The sequence below is a fragment of the Platalea leucorodia genome, assembly GCF_965183815.1.
Source record: "Platalea leucorodia genome assembly, chromosome: 3".
NCBI classification, from domain to species: domain Eukaryota; kingdom Metazoa; phylum Chordata; class Aves; order Pelecaniformes; family Threskiornithidae; genus Platalea; species Platalea leucorodia.
The window spans coordinates 105,241,037-105,262,644 of NC_138825.1; the positions used below are offsets into that span (position 1 = coordinate 105,241,037).

A 21,608-nucleotide genomic window follows, 5' to 3' on the forward strand; every position below is an offset into this window, starting at 1 on the left:
GAAGTACCAGGGACCTTACCCATATAGACATTCAGCCATTTAAACACATGTGCAACTCCACTTTAAAAAAAACCCTTTAAGCACAGCACTGTAAGATGGCCAAAACCAGTTGGAAAAATAATCAAAGCAACATTTATGAATGCTTCCCCATTTTTTACAGTCGCCTCCTTGCAGGAAAAATGGTATAGACTGCCGAGGAGAGGAGCCGTGTCTGCCCTAGGCAGCAAGCCTGCAGCATAGGAGGGTGTGTGGTCATTACAGCCCTGAGTGCGTGTTCCTGGCAGTCTCGTTTGACAGGTGCAACTGGCCTGAGTGTATAAAATAATAAGTTACTCCTGGCTGAAAACTTCTTCAGACCCAGCGACACCTTTGTGTAACTACTGCAAAGGTCAGCCTTCAGCTTCAGTGAGGTAAACGTCGAAAAACAATTTGGCAATACACTGTACTAACGTTATAAAGGAGGACAATTGCCCCTGATTAAAGGGCAGTGGGATCACGGCCTCCCTTTTCTGCTCCTAGCTTTGACATTTCTGCAGTAATAGGGACTCGTTTTGGCAGCTTTAAGAAAATACTAACTCTGAAATCCTTCCACTCTTGTTTGGAAAAAAGCTTCAGCCAATATGAGCGTCCTAGCACACGGGCATGGAAGCAGTGCGCTGTTGTATCACTGATTAGCATAGTAATTCAAGAAACCAGTAATCTGAGACAACTGTTTGGTCAGAGCTTTACACCATCATTGATTAAATATATTTATTTTGTTTGTTTGTTTTTTCCCTTGGAAGGGATATTTCAGAAGCATTCTGTTTTTTGTGACACACAAAACTACCAGCATTCTGTAAATACAGGGAAGTGTCAGCTTTATTAAATCCTTTTTATTTAATGTTCTTAAAATCGTAGGTGCAATACTTCAGAGATATGATGGGTAGAGAGAACGCTATAAGGAGCAAGTACGAGTGGTTGAGCTTGCTGCTCTGTGTGGGAGGACTACACCCTTCCTGACCTGGGGAATAACTCCACAGGGCGGCCTCAGGCGCTGCACCAGATGTTGCAGGCTGACATTAACACTGCAAACGGACTGTGGGGCATTAACTGTCCCATCATTTCCCTTATCGTCTGGGCATTACAGGTCTCTCTTGCACATCTCCACTCCTGACTGGGAGAGCACAGGGCTAGCAGAGACATCCTTGTGGGACTGTAATGGGCTGTAGAAATCAAAATGGTACAGCACATGTCCATGCTGTCTTAGGACACAGTCTACCCTGCTACCCTACTAGCTACACTAGTTTTTCCTGCTGTGGAAACAACCCAGTTAATTCTGGAGTGGCGGCTGGTCATAAATCATTGTGAAGGCAGCATGGGTGATAGCGATTTGGATGCTAGTATGAAAACTCCACTAGCTCTGGCTAACTCCTCAGTATGCATCGGTTGGTAGAGTACTGGATGTAGTTTCTGTAGTTCATATAGGGGTTTATGTCAAGCAAACAGATACAATCTAGTTTCACAAAGATGAAGTGCTGAGAAAGATGCATTGAGTTCAAATCCATCCATCCTTGTAAACCAGAGGGAGAGTGCAAGGCAGTAGCATGCCTCTTGAGGGCAACGGTCTCATTTGTGGGAATCGGTCCTGTCCCCAGAAGAGTTCCTGGGAAATTGTAACTAAGAGCTTAATGCCTATTTATCCCTTAGCTTGTCCTCAAAGCTCTTCTCCATGTAGGCATAACTTAAACCAGCAAAGAGCCTTGTTGAAACTGCTGCTTTTTTCTTTTTCTTTTTTAAGAGACCAACTCTTGTGCTGTTCTTTCATTCTGTAGAGAACACAGCTGACATTATTACCCACATGCTTAGCAGTGCCAGTGCTGTAACGGATGACGCTAGTACTTAAATGCACTAGGAAGACAGGAGTGGGCTGAAGCCATTTTTAGAACAACATGCTATTTTCTCTTTTAGTGCTGACTCATTCACTGTACCTTGTGGTATGTTTACCTTGCTTGCTTGCCGCTTCACAGGCTGTTGAATGGCTGAGGGAGGAATATTAATCAGTGACACGTAGCACTGTGCTCCAGAACTTCAGTGATGGCGAGTGCTATGCTCTTGCCTGTCTTTTGGCTTTATTGTAGGAATTACTTTTCTTTAACTAGTATTCACAGGTATTTCAGTCCTGGAAACTGTAAGTGACACTTTTGTATTCATCATTTTAGCAAAGCTATCTAGTTCAGATATATTTTTTCTGTTGAAAATCTTTGCTCCTCACTAGTACTCATACCAGACTAAAATTAATCAAAGTCATTGCACTGTATATGTGTTGAACTTAATTAGCCAAAACAACCGATGAAGACAGAAGAGATCTCGCAACTCATTTATCTTTTTCTTAACATATTTTACATTAAAATTAAAATGACGTGGAGAGCAGTAGCAGCTGCTATAGCTAAAGCTATACAAAACTGCTCTTTACTGCATGTGTGATCTACTTGGGCTATTCTGCCTGCGGAGTGAGATGACAGAAGTGTTTTGTGCCCAGAAATGCATTTGTAGCTCAATTTGTCTGCATTCAAAATAGAAATTAAAGGCCCATACATAAAAACTGTTGTTAATCATTCACAAGAATCTGATAAATGCTATTAGTGTAGAGTTACAGAAGGCTGCTCTCTGCTCCTGTGGTGCTAGTTGACCGTCTGGTTCACATTACAGCTAAGCTGATTTAACCATGAGCTGGAGCCCAAAGGGGCTTCCCACTCTTCCCTTCTCCCTTCTTTCTGCACGTTCCTACCACGTCCACTGTAGCAGGAGTGATGTAAATCTGATCCAAGCTTTAGATGAGAAAAATAATCACTATTTTATACAGCTTTATTTCTACTAATGTAGTTCTCTGAAACTGTCCACTTTAGGACCAGATGACCACCCATGCTGGAACAAGGCACATTTGACTGAATCACCTCTAACCTACAACAGCCCACTCCCCGTGCAAGGAGATCCCCCAGCTGCAAGGACTCTCTGCGGAGGAGCAGGGAATGTGAAATCCCAAGAGAGGAGCCAGAGGCTAAGCTTGGAGATTTACCAGGTTAAAGAAATACCTGCTTTCAACCCTAGGACATGACTTAAGCATACAATGTGCAGAAACCTTCAAAACCTCTTTTCTCACTTCCTGTTTTCAGGCATCTGTCAATTTGGTAGAAGCTCATTTCAGAGTTTCAGTTTTAAGGAAAAAGCAGCTCAGTAATTACTGTGGAAGACAAAATGGAAGCCCAGAAACAACACAGAAAACATGGTCTCAAGGACAGGCTTAAGACACTGCCATGGTCTTCCAGTCTGGGACTCTGTATACCAACACTCTTCAGTGGAAAACAGAAGTAGCAGTATTTTCCACAGGTGTTGAAAGGAAAAATATCAAGAAGGAGACCAGTAGATAGAAAAGTGAGTTGGGTACAGTGAATCCTCATAGAACTAGCTAGCAGAGCAAAAGCCATATATGTATTATAAATTTATAATATTAATATATAAACATAGAAAATTAATTTTTATTATTATGGGGTATGTTTATGCATTCATATATAAGATCGCTGAAGGACTATAATTTCACAGCTTTGCTTTAAAAATAATTTAAAAATATATAGCTGACATCACTCAGGAGAAATGTCTTTTAATATCATGTGTTGGAATGCTATAAACACAGAGATCCTGTGAAGGGCCTGGGGTTTTTTGCTAATCTGTTCACTTGTACACCTCAGGGAAATCTGCTGCTGCATAATCAGCTTCATAATCCCTTGAATTCTCATTTCCAGATATTCTGGAGCAAGGCAGTAAACTCTCCTGGCTAGGGATCCTGACATATTTCTCTATCTTTCTCAGTTTCTGAACCTAATGATTATTTTTACGCAATCATTATTTAGTGATGCTTCTTACACTGCCGTAAGAAAAATTAAATATCCTTCCTCAGTTTTGCAGATAGAGTAACTGAAGTGTGCAGTGATTAACAAATTACATTTGCTGGGTCAGAGAGAAAGTTCGTGGCAGAGCTAATAACGAGACTTATATCTCTGGTCTTAACGATTACAGTGTGACAGCACAGCATCCCTCAAAGCAGAAGTTTCAAAACTAAGCATTTAGTTATGACATTGACAGAATGGGGTCCCTTCAGTTTGTTTGCTGACCTTGGGCTAGTGAATAAGCCAGCCACTCCACCTGAATGGCATATTCAGATTCTACAGAACATATATTTTATTTTAATATTTCATAATGAGAATATTCCTTTTGCAGAATTCCTGGTATTATTGCTTTGGACACAACTATAGATTCTTTATTGTAGTAACTGAGCACTCAAGTCTTAACAGATTTCCATTATAGGATCTCTGTGAATAGGGAATGGCTACTACCTCATTTTTAAAGGGCCTTAAAAACAAAGATCACAGAGAAAGTCTCTGGTGCAGCAAAAATGTAAATTCACATCTCCTAGTTTTTAAGCTGGATGAACCTGCCAGTGGATGAACCTTCCTAATTACTGGCTGAAAACTCCTTTCTGTAGTCACCCCAAATTCACAAAAAGCACAAAACAATGACTGCAAAAAATGTGCTTTCCTGCTCTCTAGGCTTGCCACTGGGCTTGATCTAAAGCCTAGCGATAACCAAGTTAGTTTGTGAACTCAGTGTTTCACATTCACTTGAGGATGCTGATATAACTTGGGAGTAAGGAGAAGGCCCATGAAAAGTATAAACTGGTGGCTTCTGCAAAGAAAAATTAGATGTAAAGCACGGGGAAGAAGAAACAATGAAACACGATGAGAAGGAAAGCGCAAAACCCAGCAGAGATGTAGAGGAACCAGAGCTGTCTGTGTAGAAGTAGGAGTATGTTATGGTAAGGAAAAAGCTAGCCATACCTAAATTTCTCTGTAATGTCAGAGCTGTACACGTGGTTTTAGACCACAGACACAAGGGGAAGTCTTTGCACAGGATGCGCTTCCAGTTCTGGCTCATTGAGTTAGATTAAAAACTTCCAGGGAAGTGCAGGCTGTTTTACGTACATGAGAACTGTACTTGGATATGATAAAATATCACATCTGTCAGTCTAACTTGGAATTAATTTGCATGGCAATGCTATGAGGCTTGCAATTTCTTTATTTTCCTCTCTCTGCAATGAGGAACTTTCCCTGTTTCAGTAGGGAAGATTGATCCTGGATGTCTGCACATGCATTTGAAAAAATCTGGCTCTTCAAGTGTGACTCATTACTATTGGTCCCTGATTGCTCAGGGGGGAGAGAGCTCTGCACAGAAGTACAACGGTTGCTAGTCTGTGTTTGTTGGCTTCTGCAGAGTCCACAGGAACTGAAAATCTCTAAATACATATATCTGGAGTGGAGATTTGCCCATGTTAGTGTGAGAATCAGTTAAGTTCTGGAGAAAGAGAAGTTCCTTAAAAAGAAATAAGAGAAGGTACTCAGAACAACGTGGGCTTTGCAGGCTGTACTTGGTAAAAATACCTAAGGGAATATTTGTACACTACATTTTTTCCAGTGGCAAAGCTAGCTGAAGAAGTTATCCTCCCAGCTACTCCCTCCTTTCTGCTCTACTCCCACTGCAGTTCTCTGTACACCCTGGTGTGCTAATGACACTTGTCATGGGACTGTGCTGGACCTAGGCCATGTAAATGATGTAAATGTCTAAAAAAAATATTTTGCAAGCGAATTTTTAAACCCATATCACTTTAACATCCAGATCATCATGCAGCATCATAAATGACTACACTAACAGCAAGCAGCAGGTATAAAAGTTTAAATGTAGGAGAAAGTGGGAGCTTCTCGGTTGCTGCTAAAGAAAACAAGTGTGCAGAACACCACCACAAAGAGTCTGCATACCAGGCCTGAAATATTTCTCTCCCTGAGGTACCCATATAACTTCTAACAAGGATAGCTTAGAGTATGGTCTCAAGAGGTTCAGTTCATTATGATTTTGGGTGACCCAGTCACAAAAAGGAAGTTTGTGAGTAATCATCATCATGACAAAGCAATTGAGTACACCAGTAAATCTATTCTCCTGTTACTTAGAACAACCTGGAGAAAAGGAATAAAATAACTAAAAAATAGAAATTCACACAGCCTGTTTTTAAAATTACTCATTTACAGATGTATTTGACACTTTTTCTAGCCCCCAGACTGCTGGAAGATCTGCCCCTTTTTAGTCTGATGTATGGATTTTACTGAGATGTTCAGTGTGAACTTGAAAGTTGAAAACACATCCACTGACCTTAAACTAATTTATATCACACCAGTTTTATTTAATCTATGCACTATAAACCGAGACAAAAGCTAGAGTTTTCTCACTTTCATGGAATATCTACAGATATTCTTTAAGAATACCTTTGTATTTTTTACGATGGCTTAATGGCATAAACTGTGATGCATTTTCCATTACAAATATTAAGAAAATCTTCCTCTTACCTGAAGGTAATGGCACGGCCTCAAGGAAGGTTTGATCTCCTGATGAACCAGAGGCTTATCTAAGTTCAGTGATGATTTGCGATAAGCTTCTTTAGCCTGACTTACTGTAAGCGTGGACCAAGAACTCCTTTTCATATATTTACCATCAGGGGTCATTGCTAGCCCTTCACAAGCTGAACATTTCACATCATTGTTACTTTTGGAAGTCTTCAATGAGAGATCCCCAAAATGCCCCTGGAGTGCCTCAGGGTAGCAATGGGATATATGATCTGCATGGTGCCTATTTACCACACTAGGGGTTCGGTAAGTGCTATCGCTGTCCAAATTATCATCAGAGCTCCACCAGCTGCTCATTCCAGATTTATGCTTGCTTTCTGGTTTTCGCTCCTTACTTTTACTCCTTTTGCTATGCTTGGAATGGTGCCCGTGATGATGGTCGTCCCCTCGACTGTCTCCCTTTGTTCCATTAACGTTGCCCTTGGATGATCCTTCCAGAGAATGAGATTTAGTAAAAAGTTTCTGGACTGAATGAACGAGATGGCGTATTCTTCCTGGGCTCTCACTGCGTTGTTCCGCAGCTGTTGAGGTCCTCTGGTACTGTAAAGTGTGAAACCCATCCCGGTGAAGAGGAAGTTGTTTCTCAAATTGGTCCAAAAGATTTGCAGGAATACGGTTAATCTTAGGGTTACCGTGAGACATGGCGCAGTCGTCTCTTGAGTCGTAATGTGAGCTGTAGTGCATTCTGGGGAAAGTGCTACTTGACATGTGATCGCCCATTACCATGGGCATCATCATGCATTCAGAATGAATGGAGCTGCGTGGTGAGCAACGATGGTGGTCCATCGGGCAACTCTCCGTGGGGCTGAGAAGATACGATTGCCTTGGCTCCTGCCCATGGTGGATATGGTCGTGGGTGTGCTCGCAATCTTCAGGGGATGCTAAGCCACAAGTATGAGCTGAACATAACTGTGGTTGGTTGCGACTACCAGATAATCCTTTCATATTCCTCGGAGCAGGAGAGTATCTTTCTTCATTGAAGTGCTGAGAAGGCGACCATGAGTACTGCTGGTCTGTCAGAAGAACACATAAAACCTATGTTATGTGTCTGATTAAAAGATTAACTTGCAAAATCCAAGTATATTGCAAAACTAAACATTTTTTCCCTATGAGCTTGATGGAAAGTCTCACCATTCATGGAATTTCATTCACCATTTTAAAACTGGTTAAAATTGCTCGCTACGAGCAAATTATGGGGTGAATGCAGCCTCCTTCCTGTTTGAAAAATTGTCTGCTAGCAGTTCTAAATTTTATGAAGCTATTCATTACGCAAATTTACTCAAATAGATTTAATGGATACACTCAAGAATTCAGTTTATTATTTGATATTTGGAATTCATGTGTCAAGCTTTGCGGCTGGTCATTTAAGTTACATGGGGGTAGTTTCTGTTTCTGTAGTTTCTCAGTTGGATATCTTAACCTGAATGTATCCTTTCTGCACGGAGCCATTTTTGTATCACAAACTGAACTTCATTTTCTGAAATGAATCTCAGCTTCAGGATCCCAAGTTCACTGTTCATAAACATAAATAATAAACAGCAAAGTGAAAAAGAATATGAACAAGCTGAAATGAAGCTCAATTTTTATATCACTAGACAGTTTATGAATAAGCATTTCATACCATTTGAACATCTGTTAACCTTAGCCCAGAAGTATTATCGCTATTCCCATACATGTAAAGTCTTCTCTGTTAGGTGGTTTTTCCCTTTTTATGTCCAAATTACAAAATATTTATTTAATGACTCTATGTTATTCCTGATAAAACAAATATCTTTAGGTACAAGCTATGGGTTTTTATATTATTTGTTCCTATGGATCACGTGCTCCAAGTTGTGGTTATTAAACAAGCATGATTACTAAATAAGAGTCGCTTGTAAGCAAAGATTTTGATACTCAAGCCTTTGATTTTTTTTTTCTCTCATGCAATTTCTTGCAGCTGTCAAATGCTACAAACAGAAAATTAAAAAAAAAAAGAAATGCTTCAATTTGATTTTTGCATTCACTTTCCCTCTTCAAATTCAGCTTATTTAAGCAACATTTCAAAAGCAGACAAAGATTCAGGATGCAAGACAATCCTTTAGAGGATCAGACAGATGCATAAGTGTTTATACAACCTACTTAGCACAGCCTTTCTGCAAATTTGATCTAAAGAATCTAAATAATCCTGCACAGGTGCCCAACACAAGGAAGTTGAAGGCCTCAACCAGAATGGAAGCCAGAGAATATGTACTTGTTATATATAACAACATAACTGGACACTGGAGACCAGCGTGTAGAGATAACACAGTAGCCAACAGCACTTTGAGGGGTTTCTAAGCATATGACAAAACTCTCCTAAATCATATTCCCACTGCTGGTGAAAACTCAATGCCTGGATATGGTTATGACACAGATCAATACCCATCTCTCTCTAATTTTATTCAAGTAATAAGTGTTATGTCATGATACCTTCAGTACAGAATGCAATTTGTTGCAAGTCTTTAGCATCAGCAATCTCCTAACCTAAATGCTCTACATTTTTTATAGTGGAAGATGCATAGATAATTTTATTACATCCTAATTTCAACAGAGCTCCACATAATGTTTTAAAATGAATGTAGCATTAAACTAACAAACGAAGTATTCTTCATCCTAGGCACAATCCTGCCACACTAACGTCAAAGATGGATTTAAGGGTCCAGACGTCACCTCCAGACTTTATCATGGTGTGAAACTGATGTGAGTGTGCATATATCCTTTTCTGCTTCTATTTTGTATTTATACCAGTTTCTTTTACTTAATTCTTGGCTATTTTCACATTAAAATAAAAACTTATTACTGTTGATTACTCAGTCTGTTGTACTATTTAGGATATAATACCCTGCATAAATGTAGTTACAAAAAGGAAATATAACTGTTTCTCTGAAATAACATCATTTTGATTATCCAATTAAAAGTACAGCTATATATAGACAAGGTAGTAAATTACAACAGTGCATTGGGATTCAGCCACATAAGTAGCACTGTAATTAATGGTACTTAACCCAGTATATTACCAAACATTATCAGGGGAGTAATAATGGTCCATGTGTTGAACTTAGTCTGTGCTTCCCATAAAGGGCTCCCAAAGCACCTGACAGAGATTACTGCATTAGTTCTTACAGTCCCATGAGATGTGGAAGGCACTGTTCTCCTTTTACAGAAAAGGAGACTGGAATACAGGCAACATTTTCCAAAGTGCTTGTGGATTTGCTGAGTTTTGTTTTCACAGTGGTATGAGCCAGAGGGAGGTGGAAGGAGGCTCTTCTGTCAAGCTGGCAGCACAATGAGAGTCAACCCCGAGCCTTTTTGTCACAATCTTGCACATCTGTGAATGAAGGTAACTCTTGCACTGCATCTCTGAATTGCCAATGCATTAAAAAAAAAAAAAAAAAAAAAAAAAAAAAAAAAGGAAGGGCATGGCAGAGATCCAGAATGAAAGAAAGAGTTAGACAGGAATAAGAAAGTAAGTCATTTAAACGAGTTCCCTAGCACAGAACTGTTAGTCCCTGGTGAGTTCTTCAGGCCTCACACAGCATCAAACATAGCCCAGAAGGCTTCAAACATTTTCATCCTGTTACATCCCTAGGAATATGAGATATCATGATTTGATTGCACTGCAATGGATAATCTAACAACAGCTTTTCCGTCCCTCATGATTCCCTATGATTCTAGCTCAGTGCAACTATAGAAAAATACCATTTTCTGTATGTTGCTTTCACAGCCTTATAGCATTTTATGTGCCTCATGGAATGTCTGATTTTTTTTTGTTTGAAACACAGTAGCTAGAAACTGCTATAAGCATTTAATAAGCATAATCAAAATAATTAAAAACTGAATTAAGAAGGGGGCATTTTCCAAAAGTAATTTTCCCCTGCTAAATCTGCCATAGAGAGTAACCGATACTAGATAAAGTCCCAAATTACATGTGCATCATCTAAATTTATCACTCCAATTAGGTTTGGGCTCTGCTTGGGACATCAAACCTGTTCTATGTCCTAGCCACTATTACTTCTTTTTACAAACCCTCTGAAAATCTTCAAAAATTTTCATTATAATATATAAATTTACCAAGTCGCCTGTGCTTTGTACTATTCAGTCAACTTTGTTCAGGAGGCCTGTTTCAGGGCTTGAGGAAACAGCTGAGCTATGGCTGAATGAATTACTGCATGGTACCAGACCAGCGTAATTGACCATGTGCTAGCTCTTAGCCTGCCAGAAATGCAAAGAAAAATGTGCTAGCTTAAAATTCAATTAAGCTAACATGCTTTTCTAGCATTTGCAAGGGGCTAAAAGTGTGTCTATGGTCAATGTCCACAGCTCAGCTGATTCATAAAAATTAATAAAGCTACAGTATTAATGGTTTTTTTTTCTCAATTCTTTAAAAAGAAATTTAAGATTTTGGTAAAACAAAATAATGCCAGATTTATCCCATAATGACAGATTGGACTGGAATTTTAGTCTATGTCTTGAAGAAAATGATATCTAGAGTAAAATAGAAGCTGTTTTTTTTGTTGTTGTTTTGGTTTGGTTTTCTTTGTTTTTTAACAGAGGCTCCTGTGTTCTCTTAGGGTAATCAATCTAAAAATATAAAAATAATTGAGGATACTAATGTCTAGTCCCTTAAAGAAAGTGCCACCATCAGAACCAAAGAACCGAAGGGAGACAGAAGAACAAGTAAACGTAACCCAATGCAGACAGTGGAACAGGAACAGAGAAAAAATATATTATATGTGAGCACAGGAATGGCATTTTTTTAGGTTTCATCAGAGCAAAATGGAATCTTTCCATTGACTTCAATGGATAGTCAGATAATACATAAAGACTGTGGGGGGGCGACCTAGACCAAGACATAGGCTGTTATGTCAGAGACAATCCAGTAATTCCAAAATCCTGAAAATCCCTTAAAGCTCTTCTTTTCAGAGACTACTGTACAGATATAAGTCAACCTTTAACCTTGACAAATGGAAGGATTTCTGCATCCCTTCCTGTCTATTTCAATTCTTTCCCTGTTATACCATGTCCTTTCCTGTTTTTTTCCCCAGTTTTTTTCTTCTGGACTTTCTGATGCTAAAAGAGTTGCTCTTACTCCAAGCAGAGGTTAGTATGCCGGTCCTCAGGGACTGGTCACAATTTTTAAAGCATTCAAGCTTCTTCCTTTTGCCAGTCAGTATCAAGGGAAGAAAGACAGGTTCAAGGACCAAGAATATTTTTTGAAATAATGAATTAGAATTAGTATTAATGTTCTAGGGCAAAAGGGCTAAAAACCTCTAAGCAATGAAAAATAAGGTCTCTGCATCTCTAGAGTTCCTGGAACATTGCTCTTGCTAAAGAGAATCAGTGTAAAAACAGTGGAAACCTCTCTGACATTCAAAAGAAATGCATGTCTCCACAAATCTTTTTGTACAAATCTTTTTGTGTGTTACATATTGAAAGCAAGCTTTTGGAGCATAATAATAATTCCTGGAACTAATAAATGGTGCCTGATTTTTGCTTTTATTTATTTATTCATTCATTTATTTATTTATTTATTTATTTATTGCAAAGCACTTCTTTTTCTGTTGAGAAATTAATGTAAATTGCTTTAACCTTATAAGCCCCTCAGTAAACTGCTTACCCATCTGAAACATTTCTGCTCTTTTCATTGGAGAAGAAACAGCTCTTTTGCATAGTGTAACCAGTAAAATGCATTGCTGAAAAGAGATACCTAATCTAGCTTTCAAAAAGATGTGGTGTAGAAAACCAGACTGCTGCATTGTGCTGTTTCACTCAGTTCAATTAGTGCTGCAATGTATTATGAAAAAAATACACTAACACTCTAACCTATAACTAATACAAATATTAAATAGTGTAAAACAAAATAAATTAAACAAATAAGTACATACTAAATATTAAAATGCATAAATAAAATATTTTAGCTGGATGTTTGTCTGCCCAAGGACTGCAGTAAGTATCATTAGATGAGCACTATTTCCTCATTAACTTGTTATAGTATTTTTCTCTGGTTTATTCTAACCTTGAAAATTAATATTTCCAGGGATTGAGAAGAGTGACTAACCTGCCAAGTGCAAGGAAGAAATTCTAGAAATGCCTTAAGCTGCTATTCTGGTCTCATGAGATTTCCAACCTCTTTATGTAGCACAACACCTTGTATAAAATTTACATAAAATTGCAAAGATTGGGTGACTACCTGACTTTAACCTGCAGCTTTAGAAGTGACTTGTATTTTCTGTTACACTGAGTTGATGCATTTGCACTGCATGCAGTGCATTCACTTATCTGTGAATTCCTATCTAACATCTCACTGCTTACTTGAAATATTGAACTTTGAGGGGTAGCATCCCTTCAAAAATAAGTAATATCGGCTCTCTCAGGACTATTGCAACAAGGTACTTTGTGCACCCATTCTCCCTGAGCAGTCAAAGGAGAGAATTAGGCAGTTCTGAGGACCTAAAGCCAAACACCAAAATGCCCAAGGCTGTCAAACAAACACTAGCCATGGGCTGCACGTGGATTCCCGTCTTGTTCTGACACTTAGCTTGAAAATGAAATACCTCTCTATTCAGGATGCTGAGTGGTCCTTGTGGTCAGCATCTATGGTTGCGTTTAGACTAGTAGACTAAACAGAGCCAGAGGATGTGATCAGTCCATACAGTTAAGCTGTTGCTGTCATAGTTTCATACTGTGTAAACAGGACTCTTCCAACCAATATATAGGTATGACTTCAAGAATAATATGGGCAAAAGATTGTTACAAATATGCCATCTGGATGTGGTTTTATTTTGGAGTGTGAGAAACCGGCATGATTCATCTCAGCCTGAAGTACATGTCTAAAAAATATCAGATGAATACCACCCTTTGTGTACATATTTATCTCTGCTGACTACAGTGAAAGCTGTGGATGACAAGTTCTGATGCAGAGAATTACATCATAAATATATAAATTTAGGTGATCTGAGGCACATGTCTAATGCTAAAACATGGAAAATGATTTGACAGCCCAAGCTAGTTCAGTAGAACCACATGATGAATAATGACCAAGGGTAAGATGGTTTTTATAACTCCTGTGTTAGATAAAAATGGACATGCAAATTCTGTTCCTAAAACAGCATCGGTGACCAGAACATACCAATTTGGAGCAAAGTCAGAAAACCCAAAGGGAGAAGTAAGGAGAACATGGAGTGCTGCCACTGATTCAGTACAGTCACAGTTTCGAGCATTGACGCAGATGTCTGCAGGTGGAACAAATATTTGATGGCACCCAATCATATTGTTCAGCACGATTCTCTGACTTCAGCTCCATCCATCTTTCAAATAGAGATTAGTAGACTGGCAATCCAACATCCCAAGGGATTTATTTCTGAGATAAATAAGTATGATCAGAGAAAAGGGTATATAGTAAAAGGAGTGCAGAACAACTGTCAATGAGCAAGAAAGGGATCTTTGAGGTGGCAGGGTGGGAGGTGGGGGTATTGAATTTCAGGGGACACACAGTACAACGTACTGAGAGGAAGGAAAACAGAGAGAACTGTGATCACTGGAGAAAGCTGTGACCAGGGACATGCTAAAGCAGGGTTATAACACTGGCTGCCTGGCATGGAGAACAGGGCACGCCATATGTGAAAAAGGAGAAATGTGGAAACAGTATTTGAGGAATGATGACATCCCACATCTTATGGGTGGAAGAATGGGCACTTGGACTGTATGGGGAGGATGAGAGGCACAATATTGTGCCCATGCCATGACAAAGGACAGGACAGAAAACCATGAGAGGCAATATGGGATTTTCAAGAAGCTCCAGGGTTTGGAGTGGAAGGATGCAGGGAGTCCTCAGGATGGTGCAAAATTAATTTCCATTGGCTTGAAGTGTATGATGTCCTAGTATTGATTGGTATGTAGCACACAGACCTTCACAGTGCTTTTCAAGTTTGAAGTACATTGCCACTATTCACCTTTTCAACAGTGCTGTGACAGAGGTAAGTCCACAAAATGATTTATGACCAACATTTTTTTACCAGAATCTGTACGATCAAGATTAGATTGACCTAAACTAACTAACATGTAACATGTAAGAAATACAGCTGTATGGAGTCAACCAGGGTTTCACTATGTGAACATCATTGAACAATTCATTATAAGAAAATTGGTTATAATGCTTCCAAACACAGACCAGAAAAGCTAGCCCAACACCATTAAACTTCTTTTGTTCCTTATTGTGCGTGGCTTTATGGAATTCTTTTCCTAAAGGAGAAAATTTTGTTGCTTGCAGTTACTAGGTCAAATACAGGAGACAATCAGTTTCCCTTGGTGTCATTAAAACTGGAATAATTTTCTCAGCAATTAAAGAAAGCCAAAGTAATTGGGTAGTACAGCTCAAAGATATACACAGGAATCTACACATGACTCTAGAAGTAAAAGGGAAATCCTTGTAACATTGATGGCAATAACAAATCTCCCAGTAACTTCACCGGGGTTGGGGTTAGTTCTAAACATTTGCTGAGAAAAGTTTTTGGTCAGTGTACCTTTGAATCCTGGTGTCACTTGAGGAGGATCACCTCTAGTCAGGGCTGTATTTTACAGAAAGCGCAATTCATGCTGGACTGGAATAAAGTGTTAGAAGCCCAAAAGGGTCCCCGGTCAGGAAGACGATGGCATGGAAGGGTGAAACTGGTTCTGCTGAAATACTGCCATTGATAGCACAGGGGCCAAGATTTAATCCCAAGGATCCAAACCACTTGGACCAACTATTCAGCTGAATGGAACTACCAAATCTCCAAGGTTTCTTTTCTAATAAATACTTATCGTTGATTTGTAAATGAAAATCAAACAAAAGAAATAATGCTGATATTGATGAACTTCTTCCTTGAATGACTTTTTTTTTTTGCTTCGTGTTTCTGGAATTCTTCTGAATTTGTCCTTTATTTATGATGATATATCACGGAGGAAGTTTACGATCCTCTGTAATACTGAGGGGACTGCAAGAATTAATGTTTCTATATCCAAGCAAAAATATTTATTACACATTCCTTCTAAATTGCTTTTTATTATTTCTTTAAAACATGGATATATTTTAAAGATTTTGCTTATTTTATAGACTGCTCTTCTGGGAAAGAAATAATCTAAGCATTAATTCTCAAAAGCATTGATTATTGCCACAGAACATATGACTGTTCAATTTAAAATACCTTTCTATTTCAAAATCCCCTTTACTTTTTTTTTTAAACATTCAATACAGCTTTTAAACTGTCAGAACTGAAGAAAATGATTTGATTTTCTGTTTGCTTCAGCATCAGTTCTCTGCAGCCTTTTGATTCACCAAAAATTTCAGAGTTTCAGCCTTGGTCTGACCCAAAACAATTATTTCTTTTACTTTTTGGAGTTCATCATTATCTGCTCAGCTGTACACCCTTGGTGCTGCCTCTTGCTGCTTTGTCATTGTATTGTGAACTTTTCTGCTCAGCTCAACCCACTGAGATGGAGGAGGCCTCATCCTGATTTTCCTATGGGGTGCAGGAAGAAACAGCAGCCTGGTGACAAGTTCTCTTTTAAACCTGTTGCTATAGTAACAGGTAGAAAAGCTGCCTCTTTCCATAACCCTCAGACTGGGAATTTTTCAAATCAGGGTGCCGTCTCTTTTCTGTTTGGCTGAGCTCTGGTTTGGGTCTGTGAGAAACATTGCAAATATTAATCGCCTTTTCCCTCAACCATCAGCACCCATATTTTCCATGTGACAGTTAAGGGTCAAACTGTGAAACCTGCTCCTGGGACGAGGCAGTGGTAGAAGTACCCACACCCTTGGCAAGTTTGAGGCAGGGCATCTTAATATGCTGCTGTCTGATTATTTATGAAGAGAAATGACTTTGTAAAAAGATGGAAAAAACAAATGGAATTGCATGAGAAATTCATGATGAAAGATGACAACTGAACTCACCAGAGAAAGCCTGAATTGTATTAGCAATATTTGCTGGTGTTTATTCTGCGGCACTAGTTGCATTAGTGCAAATCCCCTTAGGAAGCCAGACTGAATCAGTGACCTATGTGGCCAGCCGTGGTCATGTACCTCCACGCTGGATGTACCCCTCCACCCTGGCTGTGCCAATACAGATTGTCCTGCCCTCGATAGAGCCTAGGCAGCCTATAATGAACGTGGAGGTGGAGCACGGTAACTTTTTTCTGGGGAAATGGAGAGCACATCATTTAAGCTGCCCATCATGGGAATACATTTAAAAGACCGCACATTTTATCCTTTTGAAAGCAGGCAATGAAGACACTCAGTGAAGAAGGCAGGCATGGAGAAGAAGTCAGATGAGTCAGTCTCTCATCTCCATTGCAGCTGTTGCACTCTCTATGGGAAAGTAAATGTTGTGGATCAACTATGCACCCAGGTGTTACAGAGGTCAGCAGGGCACGAGGGAGAGAAAAACGTTCCTCCTTTGCTAACATCCCACATCCCATGTGTGAAAGCTTAACTCAAGCTGTTTCACTTTCTCCCCACTTCTTCTCTCTCTCTCTCTTTTCCTTGGAAAGGTCTTTCATTCGTTCCAGTGCAGACACTGGAATCAGGAGTCCAGATGTGGTCTAACAATAGGATGAAGCTTCCCAATTTGGAAAAAATGTATTTCCTCCGCAACTGAACTTAGGAGCCTCCTCAGCTGGACAGCCCTGTCAGGATGCACAAATCATCTAGAACAAAAATATTTGCTTCTTGGCAAAGTAACGAATGCGTAACCCCCTTTGTATTCTGTAGTAGAAATGGATGAATTATTCATAACAAATAACCTATTTGATTAATCTTACATCCTGACAAATATCTTCTCCTGTTTGTGAATTGACCTTGGTCCTAATGGGATTTTGCAGAGTTTTCTGACATTATGAGGTGCTTAATTTTTAGGAATAGCTTCTGGTCTGCAGATTGTTAGTAAGCATTTGTTGCCAACAGCCTATAATTAAAATGCAGGATATTTAGCATGGTTTTATATGATGCTCAGGCCATATGATATGATTTTGTTCTATGACTGAAAGTAATTCACAGAACAAGCTCTCAAGCATAACTAAAAGGAATTTAAAGTTCAAAATTCATTTTCTGAAAAACATTCCCCGTTATTTCATTAACAGTTTCTGTGGTCTTGATCATCACACCAGTAAACTTCTACACTACAGTTTCTGGGTACAGGAAAAGGAAGGATTTGAAGTGGAATTATTTAGAGGTATGATGGAATGAAAAAAAAGAGGCTATTTTTTGCAGTATCTGTTCAGCTAGTCACAGTAAGAAAATAAGACAGTGACACAGAGACATATCAGGGCATCCCGTATTCAAAAACTCTTGTAAGTTTAAAAGACTTTTGTATCTCCATACCAAACTACCTGTCTATGTATTTTTATTATATGGAAGAAAGATAGTCCTGTGGTTAGAGGATTAACTTGGGAAATCTGCAGTCAAGATTTCCTGTCCAGCCATGATTTTTTAGTATGGTCCAGGATAAGGCCATGGGAATTGATGACAGTGGCCACTGAGAGGCTTGACCTTGCCTCACTGTGTTAAAGTTAACCTTTGTGGATATCTCTTGTAGACTCCCTACCTCAGTTCCCCATAGCACAAGAATAAAAGTAACTTCTGGACCTCCGAGGGTTAATGTCAGAAAGCAGGGAAACATTCAGTCTCTGGGATAATGCCCATCTAAGTATTTGTTACTGTGCCTGCTAATTACAGGGATAAGTATAACTGTAGCAGTTTGTGTGGCCAAGCCCTGTGTCTATCTGAAGTCCCACCAGCTCCAGTCAAAGCCTACAGCTGTCTAACCATCCCTGGATGCTCTGGGGGAAGGTGGACCGAGGCATGGATCTGGCACAGAGGAGACCCAAGTGCCCACTGCCAACCCCTTGTCTGTCCTTGGGAAAATTTCCTGTCGGGCCTGTTATATGAAGCTAAAACCCATGAAAAGTGCAAAGCGTCCAGACACTGACTACACTGAGGAAGGCTGGATAATTAGGTAGAAAGACAGACAGACTGGAAAGTCAGGCCTTTATTTATTTTTTTATTTCACGAAGAGCTATATCCTTTCTTCTTTCAACACATAAGGTCATAAAGGCATGATCATGCAATCAACAGTGATTGAATAACCATGAGTTACTGTCTGACACTTGAACCGTACCAATTAATCAAAAGCATGACTGCATCAACTGTGAAATAAAAATACATTTTTGTAACCTGCCCTTAAACTCCCTTATAGTTTACTTTGCAATTGGGGCAGGTTAAGAGAATTATTAGTAACTGCAACCCGTTTTATAGGTTTTAACCTTTTTCTTAGCACCAACTCAGTATCTTTTCCTGAAGAGAAAACAGTAATTTACTGAAACAGAAAGCCGTTAGTGTGAGTTCTCTTTCTTTGCTTAACATTAGAAGCTGCTAAGTGTTAAACTTGTGTAAAATAAATGTTTTCCTTACCTAGAAGTGTTAAAATAATTTTTCAATAATCTGTTTTTCCCTCTTTACCCTGTGCATGTACTACCTATTAAAATACATATTTAAGGAAAAGCTCATCCCTGTTCACGTGTTTCTTTTACTATTTGAATGCACATTTTCTATACGTCTCTTGTTAAGATTGCACTATTTGTTTTTGACACCCAAAGCGAATTGTTGCTTTACCCTATACATGCCTAAAGTAAATAAGACTGTGAGAAGTTTCCAGTTTGCATAGAAAAGAGTAGTTTCATAAAATGTTTATTTTCTAATACAGTAACATTTTTCAGATTTTATAACCACCAGCTAGAAGAAAGTTTGGAATTGGAAGAACTCCAGTTTCCGTGAGACTTAGGATGAACTGCTTGAGATCAGGCATGTCAGACAGATCTCTTGCTCCTACCCCCGTGCCCTGCTACCTTTATCAGGTTGCTTATTTGAGATATTCCTAGTGAAAAGAACAGGAATTTTTGGTGTGAGTGTGAATCTTGTAACCATGACGATACTTACCACCCTGAACTCTGTTAACAAATAAATGGTAATGGAAAAGCTATGAAATATTGTTCTTGAGAACAGACTACGAATGCTTGGGTAAGCTTTTTTTGAAGTAATCCATTGCACTTCTGCCTGTTTTAACTAATGAGGTCTTTTATAGAATCAATAATGTAAAGAGTTGAGATCAGTCCAATCCCTTGATACCTTTTCCCAATTAAGGCAATGGATCATTGTATTAATAACATTATTTAGCGACTATTCAGCATTTTCACTCTGGCGAGATACTGTGCAAACATTAATTAATCCCCACCAAAGCCCTGAAACCTCACTAGGAAATATTAAACCCGTTTTACAAATAAGGGCCTGGAGCCAAAGATTTTTCAGCACCAGAGAGATCGTAACTTGAAGCTCCTTGGGACAGTGAGAGTCTAGAATAATGAATGGCCCTGCAGTTAGAGCTACCTTAAAGAATATCATCTCTACTCTGCCTTGACTTGGGGCAATTATTTTACTTCTCAAGGAAAGCTCTTTCTCTGTTTTTTTCAGGAATGAATGTCTCTAGCAGTCCTTCAGACTGAGGCTGTTTATACAAAATAATTACATAGTTATTGGGGTGTGTGTATATATACAGAGAGAGAGAGACCATTTCCATAGCCCAGTGATTAGAGTATCCACCCAGATTCAGATTTCTCTTCAACGAATATTTATCTTTATACGTGTGCAACAGCAAAAAAGAAGTGGAGACTGAGAAAGATCTAATAGTTTGTAGCTTTTTCACTAATGTTATGGTCAGTTCATGGATTTCAACTCAGATCTACAAGTAATGGAACACAACACTGGGGGACAGACAAACAGACAGACAGATATGTCCCAGCTCTCTGTAGTGGTGTTAATCACTAGCACAGCTGTAACTACAGAGCTTGTCTACACTGAAGTTAACTGACTATCTCAAAATTTTTATAAAAGTCTTCCCAATTTCCGTCTTCCATAGTATGCTCCTTCTTGTTTAACAGTGATTCTCTCTAAGGGAAAATGGGACATCATATGTTTTTACATTACTGATGGTATCCAGAACACCTATTTTGGCCATCTACAGTTTGGCAGCTAAGTCAGGAGGACAGGATTTCCTTCTGAAAATATAAAGCCATCCACCTCTCTCCATTCATTACTTAGTGATCTTTGGTACTTACTTTCAGAGGACTCCAATAGCGACCCAAAATTTAGGAGCAAGGACAGATCTTTCCTTGCTTTTAGCACATTTTTTTTCAGTCCTCTGGCCATAAATAGCTGAAGTTTTTGAAAGCAGCTTGGTTTCTCTGTAGTCTGGTTGCAATTTTATTCTTGTTTTTTACTTTCCTGTTCCTCATTTCTGTTGACTAATCCCCCATCTTCTTCCTAATCAGGGTGCAGGATGACTGATCAGTTTAGCACACATCTTTGTGTTAAACTTTGATTAGCTATTTCATATGAGGGTCCTTACTCCTGTAGACACCTGATATTTAATACTATTGACTTATACATCATTTACTCTGGCTTCAGAAATCCTGCAGTTCTTTCGCAACCAAATGGGAAGGAGAACAATTTTGGCATGCTTCTAGGGCATGATTCATCTCACCCTACGTTAAGCTTCTAAAGTAGGCCAAATCTGCTATGGCCTAGAAAAGTCTATCACTCTTCATTGACTCTAAAGGAAGTCCAGATACCTACAGCTTAGACATCTACATCTGAATTACTTTCCAACTATTAGATGAGATGAACTCTACCCTGGGGCGTCTGAACTCCTTCCTGTGTGCTGTGAAATGGGGCAGTAGGACAAAAAAACCCAAACGCCCAAGAAGGCTGAGAGTCGTGCTCATTCCATGACTCCTCCCTAGGATTCACTTGTGAGATTCCTAGGGAGCTTCATGTTTAACCATATCTTCCCTCTTACACTATTTTAATTAAGGCAGAAACTGCATGAAGGTTCTTCAGTCACTTCCTTAACACATCCTTCTGTCCGATCTTTGGAACTTACCCCGTAGCTTTTTTTCACTTGTTTTTAATATTAAGTGGACAAACAAGTCCAATTTTTACACTGAACGTTTATGGAACTCCTTGACTTGAGTGTAACTGAGTGGCAACACTACTTGTTTTAGAAAATCCCGTTCTAA

The 21,608-nt window shown here is 39.1% G+C and overlaps 1 protein-coding gene across 1 annotated transcript in view; it reads right to left on the reverse strand.

Annotated features, from left to right (window-relative positions):
- Window positions 1-21,608, reverse strand: part of DLGAP2 (DLG associated protein 2) — a gene marked incomplete at its 3' end in the record, with an annotated part of 398,367 nt that overhangs the window by 79,039 nt on the left and 297,720 nt on the right. The window contains exon 4 of the mRNA XM_082305420.1: window positions 6,429-7,498. Within this exon, the coding sequence (XP_082161546.1) occupies window positions 6,429-7,430 (1,002 nt within the window). The 5' untranslated portion in view covers window positions 7,431-7,498. The remainder of the gene's footprint in view (window positions 1-6,428; window positions 7,499-21,608) is intronic.